This window comes from Grampus griseus, assembly GCF_964374135.1.
Source record: "Grampus griseus genome assembly, chromosome: 20".
NCBI classification, from domain to species: Eukaryota; Metazoa; Chordata; class Mammalia; order Artiodactyla; family Delphinidae; genus Grampus; species Grampus griseus.
Window position 1 is genome coordinate 2,319,126 of NC_139014.1, and position 25,451 is coordinate 2,344,576.

The 25,451-nt window shown below is 43.8% G+C and overlaps 1 protein-coding gene across 7 annotated transcripts in view; it reads left to right on the forward strand.

Annotated features, from left to right (window-relative positions):
• The first annotated feature begins 5,034 nt into the window (after positions 1-5,034).
• Positions 5,035-25,451, forward strand: part of MAP2K6 (mitogen-activated protein kinase kinase 6) — a 132,564-nt gene continuing 112,147 nt past the window's right edge. For 6 of the 7 annotated variants that reach the window (XR_014298302.1, XR_014298303.1, XM_082678590.1 and 3 more), the window contains exon 1: positions 5,035-5,302. Coding sequence is in view for 4 of the 7 variants with exons in the window: in XM_082678590.1 (XP_082534716.1) it covers positions 5,287-5,302 (16 nt within the window). In the remaining 3 variants the exon portion in view is untranslated. Of the gene's footprint in view, positions 5,303-6,396; positions 6,430-25,451 lie in introns of those variants that run through there. The other variant, XM_082678593.1, reaches the window with a different exon arrangement.

Sequence of the window (25,451 nt, forward strand, 5' to 3'; positions counted from 1 at the left end):
AGAGAGAGAGACAGAGAGAGAGAAAGAGAGAGACAGAGAGAGAGAAAGAGAAGGCTGAACAGGAATGGTTGCGCCATATTGGGGAGGACAATGGAAGGCCAGCTGAATCTATTTTGGGATTTCTAGAATTTCTGCCAGTAGACATAATTCACTGTGATATTTTGATACAGTAAAAAAAAAATGTACTTAAAGATACTGTAGGGCTTCCCTGGTGGCACAGTGGTTACGAATCCGCCTGCCAATGCAGGGTACACGGGTTTGAGCCCTGGTCTGGGAGGATCCCACATGCCACGGAGCAACTAAGCCCGTGCACCACAACTACTGAGCCTGAGCTCTACAGCCCGTGAGCCACAACTACTGAACCCATGCGCCAGAACTACTGAAGCCCACGCACCTAGAGCCCATGCTTCGCAACAAGAGAAGCCACCGCGGTGAGAAGCCCGTGCACCTCGACGAAGAGTAGCCCCCGCTCGCCACAACTAGAGAAAGCCCACACGCAGCAACGAAGACCCAACACAGTCAAAAATAAATAAACAAAATAAAATAAATTGTTTTAAAAATAAAAAATAAATACATAAATAAAAAGATACTGCATAAGCACAACTCATCACCCAGTCCCCTAAACCAATCCCCCATGTGGGGAGATCCTCAACAGACTTCATTATATATTATACATAACACACTATTTATACCACAATTTTCTGAGATCTAGAAAAGCAGATATTCAGACCTGAACTCTTAGCTTTACCTTTGGTGCCTTCCTTTCCCTTGTTCCTGAGACCTAGTGGACACTGTTGGAAAACATTCATAAATGTCACATGCAGGTGAGTATTGCGACCTGAGCGGCAATGTTTCAAACTGTAATAGGAGTATTTCCTGTCTCACCTCCGAAGTGATGTTGTCATGGTGGTCACTGGCTATCTTGCTAGAGCAGGGGATCAGGAACCCTTCTAATTCCTGAACAGAAGGACATGTAGCCAATGTGAAAAACAGGATGTATGATCACGACTCTCTTCAAATCATGAGTGGTCTTAATCAGACATCTGAGCTGGGTTCACAGATACGAACTGTTAAAACTGGAAGGGGCCTTAGTCTGACCCTCCTTATTTTAGTGGAACGAGAAGAGGTCCAGAAAGGTGAAGTGCTTGCCTTAGAAGACACAGCTAACTTTTCTACTGCCAGGACTCGAATTCACATCTCCTAGATTCTAGATTTCTTACGCCAAAAGTTACACCTTGGGAATTCCCTGGTGGTCCAGTGGTTAGGACTCAAAAGTTACACCTTGGGAATTCCCTGGTGGTCCAGTGGTTAGGACTCCATGCTTTCACCACCAAGGGCCCGGGTTCAATCCCTGGTCGGGGAGCCAAGATCCCAGAAGCCGTGTGGTTTGGCCAAAAAAAAAAAAAAAAAAAAAGTTACACCTTACCAAATCTCATTAGCTTTACATGAACTTAAAAAAATAGAGTATAGGTAACTTCTCATGGTACTACTACCCAGCAGGGTTTCTCAAATGCAGTACCAGATGATTTGGACCAGACAACTGTTTGTTGGTGGAGGCTTCCCACGTACTGCAGTACAACTGCCGGCATCCCTCATCTCTACCCACTAGATGCCACAATCACCACCACCCCTTGGTTGTGACAACTAAAACCATCTCCATACATTGTCAAATGTTCCCTGGGGGTAAAAAGTAACCCTCGGTTGAGACATTCTACCCCCAGCCCCCGCCTTCTCCAGCTCACGTAACCCTCTAGAGCAATTCCTTCAGAGCCAGTCGGACCTAACCTAAGGGCCTCCTTCCCAGCACCTCATACCTCTAACCTGACAGCAAAGGGCCCTTCCCAGGTGTTCCAGTTTCCCCTGCAGGTGTTAACTCTGTCGCTGGCATCTAGTTATTCCAGGTCATCGAGGTGACAGGCCCTCTTCCATCTACTCCTTTCCCTATTTCAGCGTGCATTTGAGTGAGCATTGTATGCTAGATGCTGGGCATGGGGAACACAGAGATTAGTCTCTGATCTCCAGCAGTTCAGTCTCCTGGGGGAGACACATACGAACGTGAACACCTGCCTGCCTTAGGGTGAGTGTTGCGAGACAGCTGTGGGCAGGGTGCTACAGAATTAGGGAATACCCTCGTTCACACTGAAAGTGGCCACAGGGTGATGCATCCCAGGAGGTGGCCGAAAGGAAGGGCCTGCCAAGCAGAGTCTTCAAGGACGAATCCGAAGGAGCCGAGAAGAGAATGGGTAAGGCTTGCCAGGCAGAGGGAGCAGTGTATCTAGAAGCAAGGAGGGAGCAAACCTGGCTTCTGGCTGTAGCATCAACACAGGGTGAGAATGAAGTGGCAGAGTAAGCAGGAAGCAGGTCTTGAGGGGCCAATTATACCAAGCCCGAGAGTCTGGCAGTGACCTCGAAGGGAACTAGAAGCTGGGGGGAGAGTGCAGCAAACTCGCATTTTAGAAAGATGGGAAGTACAGACCCCTTCAAAGATGATGGGTTCGAGGTAGGAGCACAGGTCACCTCAAGATAAACGCCTCATGTGCTGCAGGTTTGGCTTTTGCCACTCCCACCGTGGGAGGGATTCTCTTCCTAGGAGCATTGCCACAAACGGGCAAGAAGAAGAAAGGCTCACGTCTGTACAGAGGTACCACCTCTTCTTCCACCCAGGAATGAGGCGGAGGAAACCTTTTACCACCAAGGCAAGAAGAAGAACTTTTTCTCTGGGAATCTGAGACTTTACAGAGAGGTTGAGTTCCCTGTGGAAATTCAAAATATGTTTTTCCCAGAAAGAAAAATGAGACATGTTGCAACTTTTAAATGTATGGTTCAATTTATGGTCAAAGGTGTTTTGCATAGGTGTGGGTGTGTGAGCGTAGATGTGCACTGGCTATTAAACATATCACTGTTTCTATGGGAATATGAATTACAGACTCACTTGCAGGACACAAGCCATTTGCCAGCTGTGAACCGTGCACGCCTGTGCAGAGAAACTACAAGCACAGTGGCGGCAAAATGCACCAGACACGATGTGATTAGAGCTCTTCCATAGATGGGAGTCTAGGGCGATTTAAGAGCAATGCTGCTGAGCACATAAAATGCAAATGGAAATGAGTTCTAGGCGGCTGTTCAGGCCTTGCCTGGGCTGAGTCTCCGAGCAGCTCCAGTAGCTGACCCAGGGCCTGGCGCACAGCAGCTGCTCCATCGATGCTTAGGAAGAGTGACCCGGACGCATTAAAATGGATCTCCGTGCCCACACGTCTCTTGCTTAAATGAGACTTAGAGGAAACAATACTGGTTCGATGAGGCTGAGATCGTGTGTGTATAAGAAAGGGAGGAACAGACAGCATGGATTCGCCCAGAAGGAGGGGGAAACAAAGTGAATTAGCAAGTCTTCCTGTCTGAGCTCATGGAACAGAGATCTCTGCCTTTCTGAGGCAGAAGCTAATATGAACATGAGGTGACCTTGATTAATTCTCATTAATGTCAGCAGAGGGGATCAACTTAAGTAAATGAATGTTAGTTCCATGACCTATTGCATATTTGTTTTAAGAGCTGATTTGCTGATTTGTAGCTGAAACATGGTAGCCTTCTTCCCTCTGATTCATCCATTACTCAGAAGGCCCTGGCTTCTTAGAATTCTTAATAAAATTCCAACAGCGTTCATCAGCAGTCATCCAATACAGCCGAACACTCTTTCAAAGTGCGTCTTTTCACCTTTTGCTACTGACCTGACCTATCTCCAGCCTCTCCCAGTTTCAACTCACCTTGATCGCTGAGGGCAAATTTACCTTCTTAAAACAATGCTTTGATTCAGTTACACCCCTTTTCAAAGCCCTTTCACCATCCTGCAAGTATCTGCAGAATAAAGAAAGTCCAAACCTCTGGCCTGACCCTAAGGCCCTGTACAGCCCCCACTGGTAAATTCCACCCACTCCCACTTCTGCATACAATGCAGCAGGCAGCCTTGCCGGCCCCTGAAGAGGTGCTCTGCAGACTTCTGTGCTTATTCACACCTCAGCAGCCCCACACCCTCAATTCCTCCCTCTGTACCTGAAAAGCACATTTCTGAGTCTGGTCCACTCGATGAAGTAGGAGTCTGAGCTCATTTCAGCCCAGGTCCACTCACTAATGGAATATTCTATGCCTCTCTGCTTCCCTGAGAAGGGGTGACCCTATTCTCCGCCAGGATGGTGTCCAGGTCCTAGCTGTGCGCGATACATGACAACGGGATGACCCAAGGTCCTAGAAAGGTGCCTGGCACACCCTGGGAGCTCAACAAAAGTCTGTAAATTTTGTTGAATAAATTCAAGTTATTTGATTTTGTTAATTTAAGATGACCACCCACTTTCTCCCTGAGGTCAGGGACTTTCCTCCCACCCAGGTGAGAAAAAAAACATCGAAACATTTTAACTTTGATAAAGTTTGCTTTGACACCAACAGCGGAACTTTCTCTTTAACCCTTCAAGAAATGAGAACTCCCCATCCCCCCACCTCCACTCCGCCTCAGGACTGAATTGTAACCGACCTGGATCCTTCGCATCTCCTCTGCTGTTACCTCCGCCCAGCCAGGTCACCAGCAAATTCTCCAGGCGAGAAAAAGATTTTTTAAAATGCACGTTTGAGAGGAATAAAACGTCTACAGGCAGGAACCGTCCAACAGGTGCTGCCCTGCAAACACCTGAACCCCGAAACTGACTTTCTGAGCGGGCCGAGTGGTTTTTAGCCAAACTGTTATGTTTTTTTGGCTGTTGTTTCAGGGGCTTTTGGAGAAGGTAAATGCCCGCTCCCCTGGGCCTTGCCTTTTTCTCCCATCACTTAGTACCGAGTGCGTCGATGACTTGTTTACCTGGATGCAACCTATGTTGCTCCCAATCACCCCGCTCAGCGACCCGCGCGACCACGTGTCCTTAAATCAGAGCCCCGTAGACTCCGCTCGGGAACTACATTTCCCAGCGGCCCCCGCGCCCTTCGCAGGAAGGACGTCTGCGCACTAAGATACTCAGTTCCAAGTTTGGAGCTTTTAGCTGCCAGCCCTGGCCCATCATGTAGCTGCAGCACAGCCTTCCCTAACGTTGCAACTGGGGGAAAAATCACTTTTCAGTCTGTTTTGCAAGGTGTGCATTTCCATCTGGATTCCCTGAAAGTCCATCTGCTGCCTCGGTCAAGAGAAACTCCACTTGCATGAAGATTGCACGCCTGCAGCTTGCATCTTTGTTGCAAAACTAGCTACAGAAGAGAAGCAAGGCAAAGTCTTTTGTGCTCCCCTCCCCCATCAAAGGAAAGGGGAAAATGTCTCAGTCGAAAGGTAAGAGCCTATTTGCATTACTTGCAAAAATGCAAAGGGTTGTGCATGCATTTATGAATGCATGGATGCAATTTTCGCCTGGCGATTGCATTTTTAAGTTTGAGGTTTTCCACATCTCAGTTGCATTTCCTGTTTAGTATGTGTCTCTCTCTTTTTTTTTTTTTTTTTTTTGCAGACACAGAGAGTTCCTGTAAGGCAGGGCTTGCAGTTCAGCTGTGCATTGACGTTATTTGCATTCTTCTGCTAGGATTACTGAGCTCTTTTTGCCTTTTGCACAGTCAGGAGAGATAGAGCAGGTTGGTAGCGTCTAAATGTGCAATGCTTTATATAATTGTAAAATTCTTTAGTATGCACACATATAATAGGTGATTTTACGTGCAACAGGAATACAAACTTTTAAAAAGTCTGTAGATGAAAATGAAAGGTAAAACTTGAGTTAAACTAGTAGGAAATTAATGTAATCTTATATTCCTTTGGGAATGAATTGTTGGTGCTAGTATTTAGTTAAATTTCCATTGGTATCATTTTGAACATTAAGCAACTTCTGATCTTTAAAGGAAGTAAAGGTGAATAATAGCATTTTAGAAAAAAGCAGACAAGAAGTCTTTCTCTTCCGAGATTTTGCACTTTACACCAATTCCTTATTGGTTCACAGTATTTAGAAGCAGCAATGAGGACATCGAGGTTTTATGTCTTCCCATTTGGGAGATGCTTTGCATCTCGAGGGAAAATACTGGGAGAAAAATTGTACTTTTAAGCATTACGCCAATGTGGGAGGACTGCACTGTTTCATTGACAACCATAATGAAATCTTTTAAGTGTGTAATTGCATATATTTAGTCAGCTGTAATAGGTCAGAAGTTCAGGGTTATGGTTGTTTTCTTTCTTTCTTTCTTTTTTTTTTTGTTCTTAAAAATATTCTTTTTACACAGTTGTATTTTGCAGGCGTAATGTCATGCTGGGGAGGGGATTAAAAATATAAAAACCCTGACATGGCATTAGAGAGCTGAGGGGGTGTTGTCAGGTGGCCCTAGGACTGTAAGTCACTTGTTTCAGAACAAATTGAGCACAGAGAAAGCATATGCCCTGTGAGAATGTATGGAAAGGAGAGGTGAGCTCAGCACAAGGTGAGTTAGGCTACCCAGGGCATTAGGTAAGTAAGATCCAGTGAAATTCAAGTGTCTCATCAGCGTTCTGCTACTTTTGGGAGAGTTGTTGTGTCACTTTTTAGTTCTACCTGATGGGAATCGTACATCTCAGCCCCAGAAGGAAGTAATATATATTCTCAAGAATTCAAAGTAGGGCTCTTCTTTTCTTTGGATATTAGGGGAAAAAATGGAAATCTGAAAAGCTAAGTAAGAGTGCCGAAGTACCTAGGAATTGGCATTATGAGCTGCCAGTGTTCCTTAATATCGGGAAAACCGACAACCTTTTAATTGAGCATAGAAATAATAGCTTAGGAGGGCATTCCAGGCTTTGATGTATGAGAGAGATTGCATCTAGTTACTCTGTATTTGGTGTGCATTCACTCATTCATTCAGGTCAGTTTAATATATGAATAAATATATTATGAGATGTGTGTGTGTGTGTGTGTGTGTGTTTGTAGTGCACAGGATTTGGGGATATACAAAAATACTTTATGTGTAGTTGTTTCCTTCAAGGAATTTACCATGTAGTTGGTGAAAGAAAGCACGTATGCAAACCACTGTGATATAAGATAATTGCATAGATAGTGAAGCAAAATGGTGCATTTGGAGTTTAGAGATGGCAGTGATCTCTCTGGGAGATAGGAAGGGGGTGCTCTAGTGATCTTATCTTTGAACCTTAGGGTTTAAACTCAATCAGGTTTCTTTGTGCATTTTGGGGGGCTCACTCCTAAGGTGGCTCCCTCCTAGCAGAAGAAGTTGGGAAACTGAAAAACATATTAGCATGGCACTCTTCCATTATGGGTGCCCCCATAGTAGATCAGGTACTGGTGGTTCTTTACATTAATTCCCATTTATCCAAATAGTTTTCTTAATTGGGTCCCCTTTGGAAGGTGCATCTGTTGTGAACATGGGATTCCTGTCCAAAAGGAAAGTTTTTGATAGAAGGAAGTGTGTGATCATTTCAGAAATGGCAAAGACTTTTGGCCTGGGCTGTAAATGTGGAACTGGCCTAATTCAGCTGCGGTATTCTCAAATGGCCAAGACAGTGTTTTGTTTTTGTTTTTGTTTTTGTTTTTCTGCAGTACCAAACTTCTTTGTAATACTATAACCAAATGAAATGGGAGGAAAAGTGAAAGGTGGCTATAACCTCATAGTATTGAAGATTTTAACAACATGTTCAATTCAAGGACCTTTACGAACTTTCTAGATCACTATAATTCCGTTTTACAGACCTCTAATTTAAGGCACAGCAGAGGCAAAAGAATTACAGACTCCCTGGGAGCTGGAAGGACTGGGTTACTTCTTTCCAGCCTTACCAACAGTGAGATTCCGAGAAAGAATTTCTTAAAAAGAAATTTTGTTTTCCACAGTTGTAACTTTAGGTGGTATGCTTTTCAGCTTGTTTATATTAGCTATCTGGGGTTGAGCTGACATTTTTCAAATATTAAAGTGGTAGAATGCCTTTTGAGGAAATCTGAAATGTAAGTTAACAGGAAGGGCACCCAGAAGGTGCAGGAATTCCTGCACTTTACAGGAAGACAGGCTACAGGAAAAATGTGTCATCTACATTACCCGGGAAAGTAAAACTATTGTTATCAGCCATAATGATCTGAGGGAGGGAGGGTTGGGGGAGAGAGGTCTGGCATCCCCCAGTTCACCTGAAAATATACAAAGAGTTTGACTGTGTTACAAATGCACTTCTTCTCACTTCTCCTTCTATTCACCTTTAAAAAATATTAGTTTATCTTGGTTTAGAATAGTAATAGGTACCTTGTGTCATGGGAACTGTGTATAAGGCATATAATTCAGAAGCATGTAGGAGAGTGACAGGCAAGGACTTAACCGTACTGTGGGCCCTTTGCTTCTGTAATTCATTCTACCCTGGGAAACGAAATGTGTAAATTTCTCATTCTGTAAATTCCTTTGTTAGGTTGCAGCAGAGGGACTTGTCATGCTTAGCCTGTAATCTGAGCCAGTATGTTTTATAACCTCGCACATCGCAGGACACAAAATCAGAATAGGTACCCTGGGTTTCCTGAGTTTGTTTTGCATCAGTGTGGCATTCATTACTTTACAACCTGCTGCAGGTCAGCTGTAGGGGCTTTCCGGGGGTCTCTTGGTGGTAATTTGATGCTGGAGCAAAGGGCTGAGATTCTCATTCCTTTGTTTTTCACAGATTAGTATCATTATAACTACCTTGCATTATTTTAAAGTCTGAAAGGTCTATAAGGGACGTTTTTAAAACTTAAAAGAAAAAAGTACATAAATAATACTCGTTTATTGTAGAAGCATTTGAAAATGTAGGGAAGAAAAATAAGAATCACTAGTTACCGCAGTATACATTTTGGCATATATCCTTTCGGACTTTTTTCTATTCTATATATATGTGAATATGAATAAATCCAAAATGTGTATAAAATTATTTAGTTGCCTTTTGTTTCACTTACCAATAATACTGTGAAATATTCCAAGTTAATATATTTCTACATTAATAATGTCTAATTCTAGTGTATTTATTTAAATAGGACATTAATGTTTATTAACTTTCAATATCATGAATATTGCTATGATAATCATCCCAGTTCATACATTATTACGTATACTGTGGTCTTAGACTAAATTCCGGGACACAGAACTACAAGTTATGGATATCTAATTCTTCCCCATGACCCATTCTTTTCTTCACCTTTTAAACATAGCTTTTTTATTACTATAAAAACAATATATACTCATTGAAAAAAATTCAAGCTGAAGAGAAATTCATAATAAGAAAATACAAATTACTCAAAGTCACACCACCCACAGCTACCTACTGTGAACTTTTTAGTGACGCTTTGCGTTTGCGCGTGCATATATATTTGCATGCGTGCTCTTTCACACACTATATGATATTTTGCAAGTTGCTTCATACTCCATATATCTTTGACATCTTTCTATACTCATGCACATACAGTTTCCTCATTCTTTTTAGCAATTGCTCATTTTAATTTGTAAGAATGTAGCTGTTTCATCAATCTCCAACTGGACTTTCACAGAGTTCCACTTTTTTACAGCTATAAACAAAACTGCAAGGAATACCTTGAACACACACATTTTTGCACATTGGCCCAATCATCTCCTTAGGATGAATGAATTCCTAGAAGTGGAAGTGCTGAGCGAAGGGCAGGCATGGACGTGCTGCCCTCCAGAGTGCCTGCAACGAGTTCTTATTCTCACCAGTAATGTGTGGAAGTGCCCATTCTCTCCCCTTAAGCATCCTGCTAAATATTGCCAAATAACTCTTCAGAAAGGTTATACACACTACTATATAAAAAATAGATCATCAGCAAGGACCTACTGTAGAGCACAGGGAACTCTACTCAATATTCTGTGATAACCTAAATGGGAAAAGAATTTGAAAAAGAATGGATATATGTGTATGTGTAACTGATTCACTTTGCTGTACACCTGAAACTAACACAACATTGTAAACCAACTATACTCCAATATAAAATAAAAACTAAAAAAAAATAAAAATAAAAAAAGAAGGGTTATGCTCACTTTCCTTCATCCTGGGTATAATAATTTGAAAAAAATTTTTTGCCAATTTGATGAAAAGTAACAATATTTTACTATTATTTGCATTTCTTAGTGATAAAGAAGTTGAATTTTTCTCTTTTTTTGACATTTGTGTTTCATGTGTTTCTTTTTTTCCTCATAAAATGTATCTTTAAAAATTTAATTTGGGGATCAAATTATTTTCAAAGTTAGGCCAGAACATACCAAGATGGCAGAGCTTAGGTAATCATGGGTTGAAAGTTGGGCTCAGCTTTAATGCATCTAAACAATTTAATTCCCTGGTGAGTTCTCATTTTAATTTTAACCAAAATGTCTTAAGTAAACTTACACTTTATAAACTCATTTTGTTACACTAATTATACCTATCCAGATCTTATGAAAATAATAAGAAAAGTGTAATGATTTGATTTAAATTCCATCTGGAATTTACTAACTTCTGGACATTTCTGCATTTTCAGTTATCTCTACAGGCAAAAGTAGTTTTTCTTTGGTTTCATAAATAATTCTCACATAAGCACCTGGTTGTGTTATGTGCATTGTTGCAGAGTAATTATTATTATTATTTTTTCCTCTTCATGTGTAATGTCTAATCATAAAAAGTGGTTTACTTTACCAGATTTGTTAGAATAATTAAGGCAAGGGTCGACTTTGATGACCTCAGAAATTCTATCAAGTCAATCACACTTCACGTATTCTTAACATAGCCTTCCTTAGTAAACGCGCCCATGTCTGCATCTTGATATTAAGTAGTAGAATTTAGAGCTTTGAAAGGAGTTTTATAGTCTAATCATCTCATTTTACAAATGAGCAAACGGAAGCTTTGGAAGAAAGTGATTTGCCTGAAGACAGAACCATAGGTGGAACTCACATCTCCTGCTTCTCTGCCCCAATGTTCTTTTCACTAAATCACACACAAACACTAGTAATCCACACTTATAAAACTTTTTTTCCCCAGAATCTTTAGTATATTTCACATTTTTTGTTTTGTTTGTTTTTGTGGGGAGCAGGCTGGTAAGGAAGGCTGACGTACAGTCAGCAGGGGTTCTTTTTCTGTGCCCAAGAAATGGTGATACATCAATCATGGTGGTGGGGTTTCTTACCAATTTTCTGCCAAAGGATATTTTGCGAACGCTCTCATTTTAAGTCCCAATGCCTACACTATACAGCTGCAAGTTTTAACCACTGTAATTGTTGTTTGCCTTTTATGGACGATCTCTGAGAGCCCCTGCTGGGTAGCTCATATTTCTTCTTATACATCTTTGCAACTCTGCCTCTTTGAGCATTGAGCTTATAAATACTAGGTGCTCAATAAATGTCTGACAGTGAAAGTATTTTTCATCCGTGGAGATCTCTGTCATTTTGCCCCACATTTCATAAAAGGTGTGGGGTAGTTAAATCATACTGCAGTTTTCCTGTGCTTCCTTTCTTTGCATTAATATTTCCATTCTATCCTTGCTTGATTATTTGGAAGTTGCAAGAACAGCATAAAAAGCAACTTAACAATGGCTGAAGAAGTGTGATTTCTCCCGCCTAGGCCTTCTAAACAGATCTAAAGGTTGCATGATCCTTGGCTATTAACTCTTTTAAAACTATGCAGAACTAAGGTGGGTTGTCTGAAGGGTCCCGTGCGATAACTTAACAAGTTAAGGACTTAAGGACTGAAGTGAATTCCTCCACCCTGTGCTGGTTTTAGGAGCTGGTTTGTAAGTTACCTCTGCACTTGAGCCTCTGAAGCGTTGGGAGAGAGAACCTGAAAGTTTTTAACAGCTGGCTGCCCTATGACAAAACAGGGAACTCTGCATGGATAACCCCCCAATGAAACAACTTCCTTCCCGACCACCTACCACTGTCTCTGCCGCCCCCTCCACGCACCCTGCCCTCGGTTCTGTTTCCTACTCTGCTTCCTCAGATGGTCTTCCTTTCCTGAGCTGGTCCATAAGGTTTGGTACACGGTTCATAAAACCCCCTCTTTCTGCAGTTGAAAGGGTAGTCAGGTTATAACCTACACACGCAAAGTCTGTTACAAATCATCGTAATTTAGTCAACTCAGTTCTGAGTTGAAGCATTAAACAGGCTCTTGCTGAATCTCTCTTTGTCTGTTTTACTTTCTAGTCTGTATATCCCTCCTTAAGTCGGATTGGGGTCAGCCTTGGTTTTTCTGGGTTTTTTTCAGAGACAATTAGCTATAGATCTGATGCCATCACGACCCACACCCAGACACCCAGTTCTGTCACCATCACCATCATCATCACTTATTTTATGTCAGTCACTTTTCAGGTACTATGCTTTTGAACGTCACATAAATCCTAGGGGGACAGATACAGTTATCGTTAATTTACAGATGAAGAAGCTGAGGCTCAGGTGAGCTCACGAACTTGCCCACAGCTGGAGAGCCAGCAGGCGGCCCAGGCAGGATGCAAAGCCAGGCATGTTCGGCCACGGGGCCCAAGCTCATAACCGGGGCCCAGCAAACTACAGCCTGGGGGCCAAATCCAGCCCCTCTTGTTTTTAAGTACAGCCTGTGCGTGAAAATGATTTGCACATTTTCGAATGATAGGGAAAAGAATAAAAAGAATAACATTTCATGACACATGAAAATTATATAAAATTTGAAGTCAGTGTCTACAAATAAAGTTTTATTGGAACACAGCTCTGCTCATTCATTTACAGGTTGTCTAGGGCTGCTTTTGCCCCACGGTTGTACAGTCCAACAGTTGTGATGGAGATCGTATGTCCCGCAGGGCCCAAAACATTTACTCTCTGGCCCTTTTCAAAAAAGTTTGGTGCCCTTGCCCTTTTTGACTTTCCGCAATCACGTAATGACTCCTGGTCCGTATGACATTCCTCTTTGGCTTTAACTGGAAGTTGTTAACCTGGATAACTACTCGTCCATGACTCAGCCAGCGACCTCTGGGGCCCGGCCCACAGGAAACGTCTGAGTGGTGTTTCTCCCGGTTGTGAGATTGGCCGGCCGTTGCTCATTTCCGCTCAGCGGAGCTCCCCGTCTCCTTTGGCCCATCCTGGGGTCCTTTCCCCTCAGCTGCCCTCTTCCTGTTTGCTGGACGTTTCTTGCCTTTCTTGCCCCTCCCGTTGAGAGGCTGTTCGTTTGTTCTTCTCCTGGTCCCTTCATCCTCCCCTTCTTCGTCCCATATTGTGTTTAAAACACAAATGAACTAGAAACACCTCTCACGCTACCACCATTGCCCGGCTTTGTTGATTCCTGCCACGACCCAGGTCAGAGGTGCCATGATGTCGTCTGTGTGGAATGAGGATGGAAGCCCCGCTTCATCGTAGGAGCCTCCCCCTCACCCAGACGGGTTTCCGGTTGTCACGTCCTACGAAGGCTAGAGCCGTTTTCTCACATTAACTGCCCCAGCCCTGGGGACAGTTTTCTTTTGCGTACGAGTATCCTTTTGCTTCCGAGTCACTGATATTGTGGGGATTTAGCAGGGAAGGTCCTGGCACAGGTTCTGGAAATGAAGGGAGGGAAGGATGGGGATGGAGGCTACCTGAGGACAGAGTAGCTTTGGTAGGACGATCCCAGATTTGTTCACCGCCTTCCAAATGAGGTCCGTTCAAGTCCCATACAAGGAGGTGCCGTCATTCCTACCATCTTAGGTGGCTGCACTGCTGGAGAGCCCTTCTCTGTGCCGGATACCGCGCTTAGTGACGCACGTGAGCTATCTCATTCTCCCCTCACCAGGGCCTGATGAGGTGATGCCCCATTTTGTATATGAGCAATCTGAGGCCAGAGGTTAAGTGTCAAGGTTGATCGTGGCAGAGCCGTTGCTTTAATCAAGGTCTGTGTGAGCCCAGTGCCTGAGCTCCTGGCTACTCCACTTGAGGTGTCACTCCATAATAAATGTCTGAACCCATTTCCCAAAAGACATGGTTGGAGATGGAAAACATGAATGGATGCCATGGGAACTTGTGCATACCAGGGCCAGGTATGGTAATTAGGAGGGGCTGACCTGTGTCTACCTATACATGGGTGCCTTTCCACTTGTTCCTTTAAGCCTCTGTTGATCATAGAATATTGAGCAGGACTCATTCTGAGTTTTAAGCTTGAGTTCCAAGTACAAACTGCCCATTGGTTAAAGGAAGCTGGTTACAACTGGTCTACTGGTAGGTACCGGTGTGTACAGACAGGAGGTTTATGTTAAACCTCAGTAATGAATGTTGATTCCATTAGCTCTCTGAGAGGCTGTAACTAAGCAGATCTAAACTTTATGTGTTTCTCTGCACATCCAAGTTGAATTGTTTTAAAACAGTAATGAGAACATGGCCCATTTGGCAACATACCTGCGTAGAGGAACAAGCCTTTTTGGCTTAGTGATTTCCTTTCTTCTTGGTTATTTCTTTTCTTTCTTTTTTTTTTTTGCGGTACGCGGGCCTCTCCCTGCTGTGGCCTCTCGCGTTGCGGAGCACAGGCTCCGGACGCGCAGGCTCAGCGGCCATGGCTCACGGGCCCAGCCGCTCCGCGGCACGTGGGATCCTCCCGGACCGGGGCACGAACCCGTGTCCCCTGCGTCGGCAGGCGGACTCTCAATCACTGCGCCACCAGGGAAGCCCTTGGTTATTTCTATGTAAAGGTAACAAGTGCAGTTTCCTTGGAACTGGGCCTGAACCCTCATCTTCACTGTTTCCCTCTTCCCTGGACAGAGTGGACGAAACCGGAATCACGTCTTTTTTGCGGTACAGGAAACGGGGGTTTCGGGATGAGTTTTCTCTCTTAAACTGGTGAGCCCTCTGCCAGCTGTCTCTCGAGCCCAGCACAGCAGCGGGCACCTGCGTGTGATTCCTTCCCTTGATCCCTCACAGAAGCCATGGGAGTAGGTGGCCTGGGTGTTGAGTGACGAGTTATTTATTCCCCTCCTCCATCCTCCCTCCTCCAGTCCCACATGGGAGGGATGAGTTTGAGATAAGGGAGAGGCTAGAGTCTGGAGAACCGGTGGGGACAGAGTGGCCAAGAGTCTGGGAATTACTCTGTAGTGAATGTGCAGAGACAGCCTTCCTGTGATATCTGAAATCTTTATAGGCATCTTCTCCCCACTTTACTTGCTCCTTCCTGTGCCCCAAACGTCTTAGCCATTGAAAAAAATAACCCCAAAGACTCCAAACACATCTAAAGAGAGAACGTGGATAAAGGGCCTGTCCGTATCAGTTCAACAAATAACTTTTTACTGATTGCCGTGTTTAAGACACTGTGCTAGGTGGAACTAAATGAAAATGCGTGCTGCTCTACTTCCCCACTTACGAGCTCTGAGCCTTGGAAAAGCTACTTGACTTCTAGCTTCAGTTTCCCGACCTGCTAAATGGAGAGACGGATACTCATTCGCAGGATCGTTATAGCGATGAAGCAAGGCTGTGCATGGAAGGTGCTTTGGCCAGTGCTTGGCATTCATTTGTTCAGGAACTACTTATCGAGAGCTCTTCTGGGTTTGAGGCACTGAGCTATAGTAAGCTCGCCGTAAGCATAACTTTGCTTTACTCTTTCTTTCCCTCTAGCCTTTAAGGAGCTTAGAGTCTAACAGGAGGTAAGATTGCACAGACATGTACAGAATACAAGCTAGAATCCGAGATATGCTTAGAATAGATACTATGGGTTAGAAAGCCCTGCAGGTGAGGGGAATCAGGAAAATTTTTTACAGCGAGCGTGCAAGTATCAATATGACTTTCAGAGCTCTTGAGGAAACGGTGTCCTAGGTCCAAAGTAAATATGGAGAAGGCTCTTGACTTCAAGTAGAATAACCAGTCCAATGTTGATAGAGGCAGAACAATTCCTCAGAAGAATAAAGAAGAGAAGATGCCCTAGGAAAATCTCTGGAGCTTCAAAGACCTTATGTGTGTTTTCTAAGAACTTCCTTTTCTTAGCAGGCTCAACACGGTTTTATCACTTATGATCACAGTAGGTTAATAAATGGAACATGTCATATCTCGTACTTCTAGGTGTTGTTTTTTTTTTTTCTGGATTGTGGAAACTCCAGGAAATCTAGAGGTTAATAGTTAAACAAGTATATCAACTGGGTTTATAGGCACACCGTAATTATATAAGCAAGCTGTTGGTTCAATAGTCAGCGTCTACCTAGGTCAGGGGATACTTTCCAGAGCATGGCCACAGCTGTAATTTTCATTTTTTATAACCTGCCAACCTGCCTTTTCCACTTCTTAGCTCCTTTTCTCTTTTCTAGACTTAGCCGAAGTCAGTTGAAAAGAAGGAAAACTGCACTTCTGAATTCTCATTGTACTTGTACCTGAAGAGAAGTGCTCCAGAAAGTTCTTTGTTTCACCAAACTTACTTTCTCAAGCATGATACCGGGTACTGGCAAGGGAGTTCATACATTTTTGTGTGTATTTTTAATTTCCGAAAAATTCTATTTAAAAGGTGAACAGATTTAATACAATTGATATTTTAATACAATTGTTAGATTAAATCTGTGTTTCTTTCATTATCTTGGTTTCAAAAACACAGTGACCTACAGCTCTGGAGCTCACAATAGGCTGTTTCTCAGTGTAGCTATACGAAGTCACCTTTTTCTCCTTGGTGACTTCATTCAGCTCAGGGTCCGGAGAGTGGACTGGGTGGGTGGGCCGAATCACCCCCAGTCTGAGTCAGGAAAGCCACGGGGCAGTTTTTGCCTCACCTTGCTGGGCAGTTAAAGGGAACATACAATTGGCCAGGGGGCTAGGACCGACCTGCCAGTTCTGTCGTCTCCTTCAGGTGGCTTGCTAAGTCTCCTTGCTTGGGACTTCGTTCCTGAATGAGCTCCTATTTTTATAGGTAAATTAGGGGGAAAAGCAGATTTAGTTCTGGAATTGATTTAAGAATGAGATTGAGAAACTTCCATACACTACAGTTAGGATGACTTTTTCCGTCTTAAATTTCAATCTTTCTTTTCTGGTGTGACCTGTCCTTAGGCAAGACCGACAGCAAGTCAGTGTTGGCGGGGCAGGGGGTGGGGTAGATGCGTGAGATTGTGTGTCGGGGGCAGAGGACCATATATTTCTTGGTTGAATTGAACAAGCGTTATTGAACAATTATATAAATAACCTGCACCTTGCGCTGTGCTCAGTGACTACAAAGGTGCATAGAATTCCATCTCCACCCTCAAGAGGCTCACTGTCTAGGAGGATGTGTTGGTTTGCTAGGGCTGCCATAACAAAGTACCGCAAAGTGGGTGCCTTGCACAACAGGAACTTGTTGTCTCACAGTCCTGGGGGCGAGAAGTCTGAGCTCAAGGTGGCAGCAGGGTAGATTCCTTCTGAGGTCTGTGAGGGGGAGCCTGCTCCGTGCTTTCCTCCTAGCTTCTGGGGCTTTGCAGGCGATCTTTGGCGTTTCTTGGCTTGTAGAAGCACTGCCCAGACCTTTGCCTCCATCGTTACACGGCCTTCTCCCAGTGTGTGTGCCATCGCCTAACTTCTCCTTTTCATAAGGGCACCAGTCCTATTGGATTAGGGACCCACCCTAATCCTGTATGACCTCATCTTAATGATATATGCAACCACCCTATTTCTAAGTAAGACAAATTCTCACGTTCTGGGGCGCTGGAGGTTAAGTCTTCAAGTTAGGACTTTGGGGGAGGGGACAGAGTTCAACCCATAGCACGAGAAGTTGAGCACGTCAGCAGGTTAACGCTCCTGTGTGTGATACACGTGTAGTTTTGGTACAGGGTGCGGCTGGGGTACGGAGGAAGGAGGGCACCCCTCGACCTGGGTTACCGCCTGTGGGTAGAGGGAGGACATTAACTTGGCCAAATGGAACTTTCGGTGCAGTGCTTCTCGGGAGAATAAGCAAGATAAACAGGAGACTTGCCGTCTGGTCCTTGAGCACACTACTGGCTCTTCTGATTTTCTGTTGTTAGTGAGAGACTGGATGCTTCTAAGCTGGGGGCCGGCGGGAAGGGGGGTCGTTAAGTTCACACACACACACACATACACACACAGACACACACATACGTGCTGTTGCTGTCTTGATTCCCAAACTTAATTAGTGTTTGCTGGTGAACCGTCCGTGGCTGTCACATGCCCCTTCCGTGCACATATACGGAGGCCTTTCCCTTTGTAACAAATGGTTCCAGTCCTAATGGAACAAAGCTTAAGAGGGAATGGCCGTGAGTAAGAACCGAGGATCTGTAGCCAGGAAAAGCTTATTTTTAGAAAAGGCCTGTAAGCCTTAGAAAAAAAAAAAAAAAAGTACTACTCGAGTGTTACCAAGCTCTTCCAATATTGATTATTAACCACAGGTCTTTTCAACTTGCGTGTCTTACGTATTCGTGTTAATAGGCAGCTTTATTTTATGCGGCCTGAGTATGTTTAGCATAAAATTCTGAATAAAAGTACCCTCATCAGCTTCAGGAAGAGGGGACAGTAAGGGATGAAATTGTCAGGATGTGTTACGTGGGGTGGTCAGGGGTAAGGTCAGTGGGAAGGAACTTTCCCAGCTTAGGACAGATGTCTATCGTCGGTCAGGGTATTGATGGCCGCATCCTTCAAGTGCGCGGCCAGGTGGGCAACCCAGAACAGGCCACAGGAAGGTACGGCATCCCTCAGAGCTGGGTGGGTGGTCCCGGGGCAGGGGATCCAAACAGCAAGAGAACAGGTGGGCAAGCAGTAGTGAGGCAGAAAGTCAAGAATGAGGTGAGCCAGCATGGAAGAGGAATAAAGAAGCCATCAGTGGGGAGGTCAGCTGGAAAGTGGGGATCAGAGGGTGAAGGGGTCTGCACCCAGGGTGCAGAAGCCAGGCGTGAATGTGAGTTTTTAGTCCACATTGCATTAAGAGACAAGTATCCACCTCACCTGTTTCCTGCAGCTTCGGATGCAGTCTCTGTTCACCTGCCTATGGTGTGATGCTGCCTAGGGTGTATGGATATGAGAAAAGCAGCAACAGAAACTAGCTCGGGGCTTGTTTAAAGCGAGCCCAGACGTATCTCCTTGCTGAGCACCTGCACACAGCTCTCCAAGCGGGACCAGCAGAGTCGGAGGAAAAGAGGAAGCAGTGAAGCAGCTGGGTGGTCAGACCACTGGTTTTAGGACTAAAACCAGCCTCTGATTTTCCGTCTCAGATTCGGAGGTGAATACGGTCTCATGTGGAAAAGCAGCCCTGACTTCTAGACTTTCAATTCTAAGGCAAAGCTGGGAAGGAGCAATGAAACTTCTAGAGGAAAGTGTGTGCTGCTTTTCTGTTTTAAAAAGGGTATTGACCGGGGGAGGGGGGCACCTGAAACTAATATAACATATGTTAATTATAATTCGATTAAAAAAAGTATATCGGGGGATGCAGTCTTTGCGAAAGCAACTGGGCAGTGTCGAGAACCCGGACAATTTCGCTCCCATTTATGAGACTCTATCCTAAACAGCGAGTGATTTTTGAGTGCCTACTGTGTGCAAGGCTTTGTGACAAGCACTAAACTTACTAGGGCGGATCTTCATAAAAACCTGAGAGGTAGGTAAAATTATCCCCATTTTACAAGGGAGGAAATTGGAACTTGGGTTAATAACTTGCCCAGAATCGTACAGTTAGTGGTTTGCAGAGCTGGGATTTGAGTCTAGTTCATTGAAATCCCAAAGTTCGTGTTTTTCACTATGTAACTGTCAGGTTGCATAATAATAAGGGAACAGCTGAAGTTACAGATGCCTACCTGATGTAATAGGAGATGAGGGTGGACGAAACCACTAATGGAAAGGTGCTTATGACCTGGGAAGAGTGTATACAGTATACAGGCAGAGTGATCACAGGGATGTGCATGCGTTTGTGTGTTTGTGTGTGTTCTGCTTTCCCTCCATAAAAGTGTCTTTATGGAGGAGAATTTTATTGAGTCCAGCTGCAGGAGGCACAGCAGAACCTGGAGGAACTGAGAAAGGCATCTTCTGACTCCTTTCTCTCTCCCTTTGCAGGGGCCTCGTTCTGCTTTTCTAGAAGAGTCTTTGCTCTTTTCCCCTGCAGACCAGGCTTTGTCACCTTGTCAGTGTGCACATGGTGCAAAAGAGCCCCTAGCCCTGCATCTGTGTGACTTTGTACTTGAGTACCCACCATTTTTTGACTAGTTACAGTCTCTGGTCTGAGACCAAAATCTCTATTTTGCAAAAGAAAAAATAATTCTGACGATGAGTGGGTGCTGGACTGACTGGATCTGAGTCAGGTGTCCATGGAGCACGAGGGTGAAACACGTGGCCCGCTGCCCACCTAGAGGAGCTGTGGGAACAGGTCATCGGAGTACGGGCGTAAGTGAGACAAACGGATTCACATAATAAACCAGGAAATACATGAAAAAATGAAAACAGCGAATACGGCTGCTTAGCCTTCAACCTGAATGAAACTTTGACAGTATTGTGACCTGTGGCATTTTACATTTGCGTAATATTTTAAAAATTCGCATACTGTTAATGATGAAGAACTTAATTATTAAGGAAGGAGCTGTGTCTACTCATAGTCCCTCATATTCTCTGTGAGTGGAAGAGACTCAGACCATATACACCATCATTTGCCTTTATAAGGAGGTCACTTGAGCAGTGAAAAGAGCAGTAATACCATCTGGTGAACAAACGGAGTCAACGCCCTGGAACTGGAAGACAACACAGAAAAGGAGCCCTGGTGCTCTCGAATGGCTGAGCGATAAATACATGATTAACTTTCTGCTGATGTGACAGCTGAGATACCAAGATACCAAGTATCTCGGTACAAAGAGTCTGGGCGGTAGATAGATACCTGGCAAAACGTAAAGAGTTTAGAAACGTGGGATGTTACATCTAGCGGGGACCCTAGAAATCATGTAGGCCAAGCACTTCATTTTATAGGCAAAGCAGTTATGATCAAGAGGGATTAAGTCACTGGGAGATCCAAGGTGATAGTGGATTAGGTCGGGAAGACAAATCTCCTGACACTCACCTGGGCTGTTGCTAGCACCCCAGGCACATCCTGATGCTAGGCCAAGCTTTGACTCTCTGGGAAGCCCTTATGCTCATCCTATAAAGGCAGAAACTAACTAACCCTTGAGGCCTAAAGATAAAAAATAAATGAGAGCGCCAGGCCCAGGAAGTGAGGACCTCTCTTTATTCAGTCGGTCATCAGATGATTGAATGGGCCCGTTCAATCCCGCACGCAGTCAGTCATGCATTTATTCGTTCCCTGACCACTTATTGGATGCTCTTGGTGTGGTTCACGGCTGGGTGCCAGGGAGGGTGCAGAGAGATGATTCCTACTTGCAAGAGGCTCACGTTCTAAGCTAATGAGGGACAGACGTGTGTACCAACGTTTGTGACTTAATGAGAGCTCAGAGGAAAGGTTGAGCGACTGCTTAGATCTTGGAAAGGGCATGGGAGACTTGGAGATTGGGTGGGCGTGGGGAGTCTGAGGAGACCCAGCTCTGGTCTGAGGGGCAGTGTGTGCAGTCGTGAGCGTCCAGGAAATCCTAAAGCCTCGTGTGGCTGCAGTGTAGGGGGTCACCTAGCAGGGCAGTGAGCTGAGGGAGGAGAAAAGGCAGGGCCCAAGGTAGGGAAGGCCTTGCAACTTGGGAGCCGTGCACTGCCGGACTCAAATCCACAGTATGAAGTCCTGCTGAGAGAGGGCTTCTTCCAGCAGCTCGCTGAATACAATTTTCTGTCTTTCAGACTCAACTCTGCGTCTCTGTCCCTTGGCAACAGGTTTTGTTAATATCCTGAGCTGGGTTTAAAGTGGAGAAGCCAAATTGGCCATGAAAAGCTTTCCTTTGGCAAGTCTACGACTAACTTTCTCTATCAGTTAGGAAAAAAAAAAAAAGATAGCGAGCTTTATGGGAAGGAGTTTGTGAGGGCTGATGAGTATTGGTAGTTTTCTTTCACTGCCATTTGATAACTCAACTCATAATGACACTTTGTTGGCGGTTCACCAGCTCGCGCTTGCCTCTGCACCAGGGCATGCCCGGAGGCCTGATTCTACGGTTTTTGTTCATAGGAGCATGTCTCCCACCCTGCTGTTTTTAGTTTTTAGCTAATGAACTTGACATTCCTGCCTGCTAAGCCCCGGGGAGATTGTCTGCTTACCCCATTCGCTTTCCTCCGTGAGGGCAGGCAAGTGCTACTCGCATCTGAGGGCCTGCCATTCTGGGTTTTACCGACGGAAACCCCAGCCTCGGTTCTAGAGCCTGAGATTCTAACCATCCGGACCTCTGGAGGTGGGTCCTGATCTCTGAAAAAGGGAAACTGCTCCATGGGTCCCAGTGTCTTAACAAAAGTGCTAGAGGGAGCACCTAGGAAATGGAAAATCAAACCTAAGATGGTTTCTTCCAAATTTCACGAGCAGTTAATATTATTTTTGTGTTATTTTCAACTTGCTTCTTTTTTTAACTCCAAATTTCCAAAGTCTACATCCACAGCGTTGCATAGTTCTTAGCAACAAACTTAGCAACAAATCAGAGAAAAAAAATGAACCAGTTTTCTGTATTTTTTCACTAGATGTGTAATCTCATCTATTTCCTCTTACCTCCCTGGGGCTTGGTTTCATCTTGTTGTAACTAGATGGTCGCTAATTCTGTTGTTTTAAAGAAATGACTAATTTGATTGGGAAGATACATTAAGGCTGAAACGTGCAGAGAATACAGAGAGATGGTGCAAATTCAGAAGTGTGAAATTAAGGCAGGTGCACCCTAGTGGGTGAGGTATCAATATTTCAGACATTTCACCCTTCCTCTACTCCATTTGGGCTCAAGGAAATCACCCATGCTTTTACTGTTTGTGGTAGAAGTTTGGGAGAAATTAACTACTTAAACAATACTCTAATAGTAACCTGAATTTATATGTAACTGGACTCATTTGTTTTCCAAACTGCATTTATCCATTTTAAACGCCTCTGAGAATAAAAGATAAATATGATCCTGCAATCCCACTCCTGGGCATATATCTGGAGAAAACTCTAATTTGAAAAAATACATGCACCCCAGTGTTCATGGCAACACAATAACCAAGACATGGAAGCAACCTAAGTATCCATCGACAGATGAATGGATAAAGAAGAGGTGGTACATGTATACAGTGGAATATTACTCAGCCATAAAAAAGAATGAAATAATGCCATTTGCAGCAACATGGATGGACCTAGAAATTATCATACTAAGTGAAGTAAGTCCGACAGAGAAAGACAAATATCATATGATAACACTTATATGTGGAATCTAAAAAAATGATACAAGTGAACTTATTTACAAAACAGAAACAGACTCACAGACATAGAAAACAAACTTATGGTCACCAAAGGGGAAAGGGGCGGGAAGGATCAATCAGGAGCTTGGGATTAACGTATACACACTACTAGATATAAAACAGATAAACAACAATGTCCTACTGTATAGCACAGGGAACTATATTCAATATCTTGTAATAGCCTATAATGGAAAAGAATCTGAAAAAGGATATATATGTGTTTATACATATATATGTATAACTGAATCCCTTTGCTGTACACCAGAAACTAACACAACGTTGTCAATTAACTATACTTCAATTAAACAAAAAAAGAAAAACATAAATAGTGGAGATGGAGGAAGAACTTTGTTTTTCATATAAATTGTAAATGCAAGAGTATATGACCAAGAAAGGTAAGGAAGTCTTTAAAATAAAGGACAGACTCAGCTTTATGGATTGTTTTAGATCTGAGCTTCCTAAAAGTTAAAAAAAATCTAAAATGTATTTTCAATCATTTGGAATTGATTTAAAAACAAAATACACGTGCTGCCAACAGTGTTAGCTTGTTAGACTGCAAACGGCACTTTGTAAGAAGTACAGCTGCCACATTTTCTGTCCTTTGTAGAGAGATAGCCTCGGGAAGATAGCAAGTTTGCAAATTAACAGATCTCATCGAAATTCCATCCTTCTTCCCTGGAGCTTCCGCTACCCCAACTCCACCGCCCCCGCCCCCGCAAGAGACAATCCTGTGGTTCTCTTGATTCATAGAACACTTTTTCCTTTTTCTCACTGTTGGATATGCTAGTTATCAGGCAGGTTTAAAATGAGAATCAATGAAGAAATGCTGTCATTTTAAAAACTGTATAATAGGGGCTTCCCTGGTGGCGCAGTGGTTGAGAGTCTGCCTGCCGATGCAGGGGACACGGGTTCGTGCCCCGGTCCGGGAAGATCCCACATGCCGCGGAGGGGCAGGGCCCGTGAGCCATGGCCGCTGAGCCTGCGCGTCCGGAGCCTGTGCTCCGCAACAGGAGAGGCCACAACAGTGAGAGGCCCGTGTACCGCAAAAAAAAAAAACAAACAAAAAAAACTGTATAATAATGACTCTACAGTAAATATTCTGCATATTTTTTTTTTTTGCAAAAATAACTGGATGGGGGCTTTTGCTCCAGTTAATTATAGACTGGAAAGAATTGTAAAAAACACTTTTCTTTCTTGTTTTCTAGTTTATCCTCAGAGCCAGGCTCAGTGCCTGGCACAGGGTAGGTGCTTAACAAGTACTGTTTGAATAAATTATCGACTAGCAACATGCAGAGGTAGCCTTATGCAGACTTGTAAGGTAGGCTGAGATGGACTTGGACGAACTCAGTCTCCCTTTTCTAACCTTTCCTCTTGCTTCTCACAGGAGAACTTCTTATCACACCTGTGGAACCCTCATGTGTCTTCTTTATATATGTATAGTTTTTATTGTGGTCAAATATCAATACATGTAACATAAAACTCACTATTAAATCATTCTGAAGTCTACAGTTCTGTGGTTTTACTGTCTTCACGAGGTTGTGCAACCCTCACCACTGTTTAGCTCCAGAACATTTTTGTCACCACAGATGGAAAGCCGTCACTCCCACTCCCCGCCCTGGCAACCACCGACTTTCTGTCTCTATGCATTTACCTATTCTAGATACTTCCTGTGAGTGGAACCATACAACACGTGGTCTTCGTATCTGCCTTCTTCCACGTAGCCTAATTTTTTTTCAAGGTTCGTTCGTGTTGTAGCGTGTTATCAGTACTTCATTCCTTCTTACAGCCGAATAGCATTCCATTGTTTGGATATATCACATTTCTTTCCTCTTTTTATTTCCTGTCAAAATCCAGTGTCTAAGAGAACCTCTTAAAAAGTAGTTAATAAACTACATAATAAATATAACTTAAAAACTCATCCAAGGGGAATTTGCATTGTTCAAGTGGAAAACAGCTGAAAATAAAGTAATATAGTTCTGATGGGGGAATCTCCAAGATGGGAAGACATTTCCAAGGGGATAGGGGATTTTTTTTTTTTAGTGCCACTGAATTACATATTCATGAACATCTGACTTCTTGTAAAAGCAAGTCTACTCGGTGGTCGTAGGACTGGAAAAGGTATTGAACTGAGTAGATGGGCACAGGGTTCTGATCCTGGGTTAATTGTTAGTTGACACTATGTTGCCTAGTGTTTTCTGTTTGTTGTTTTGGTTTGATTTTGAACCAGGTCTTCTGCTAAGCTCTTTTACGTACCTTTTTATCTCATGTAA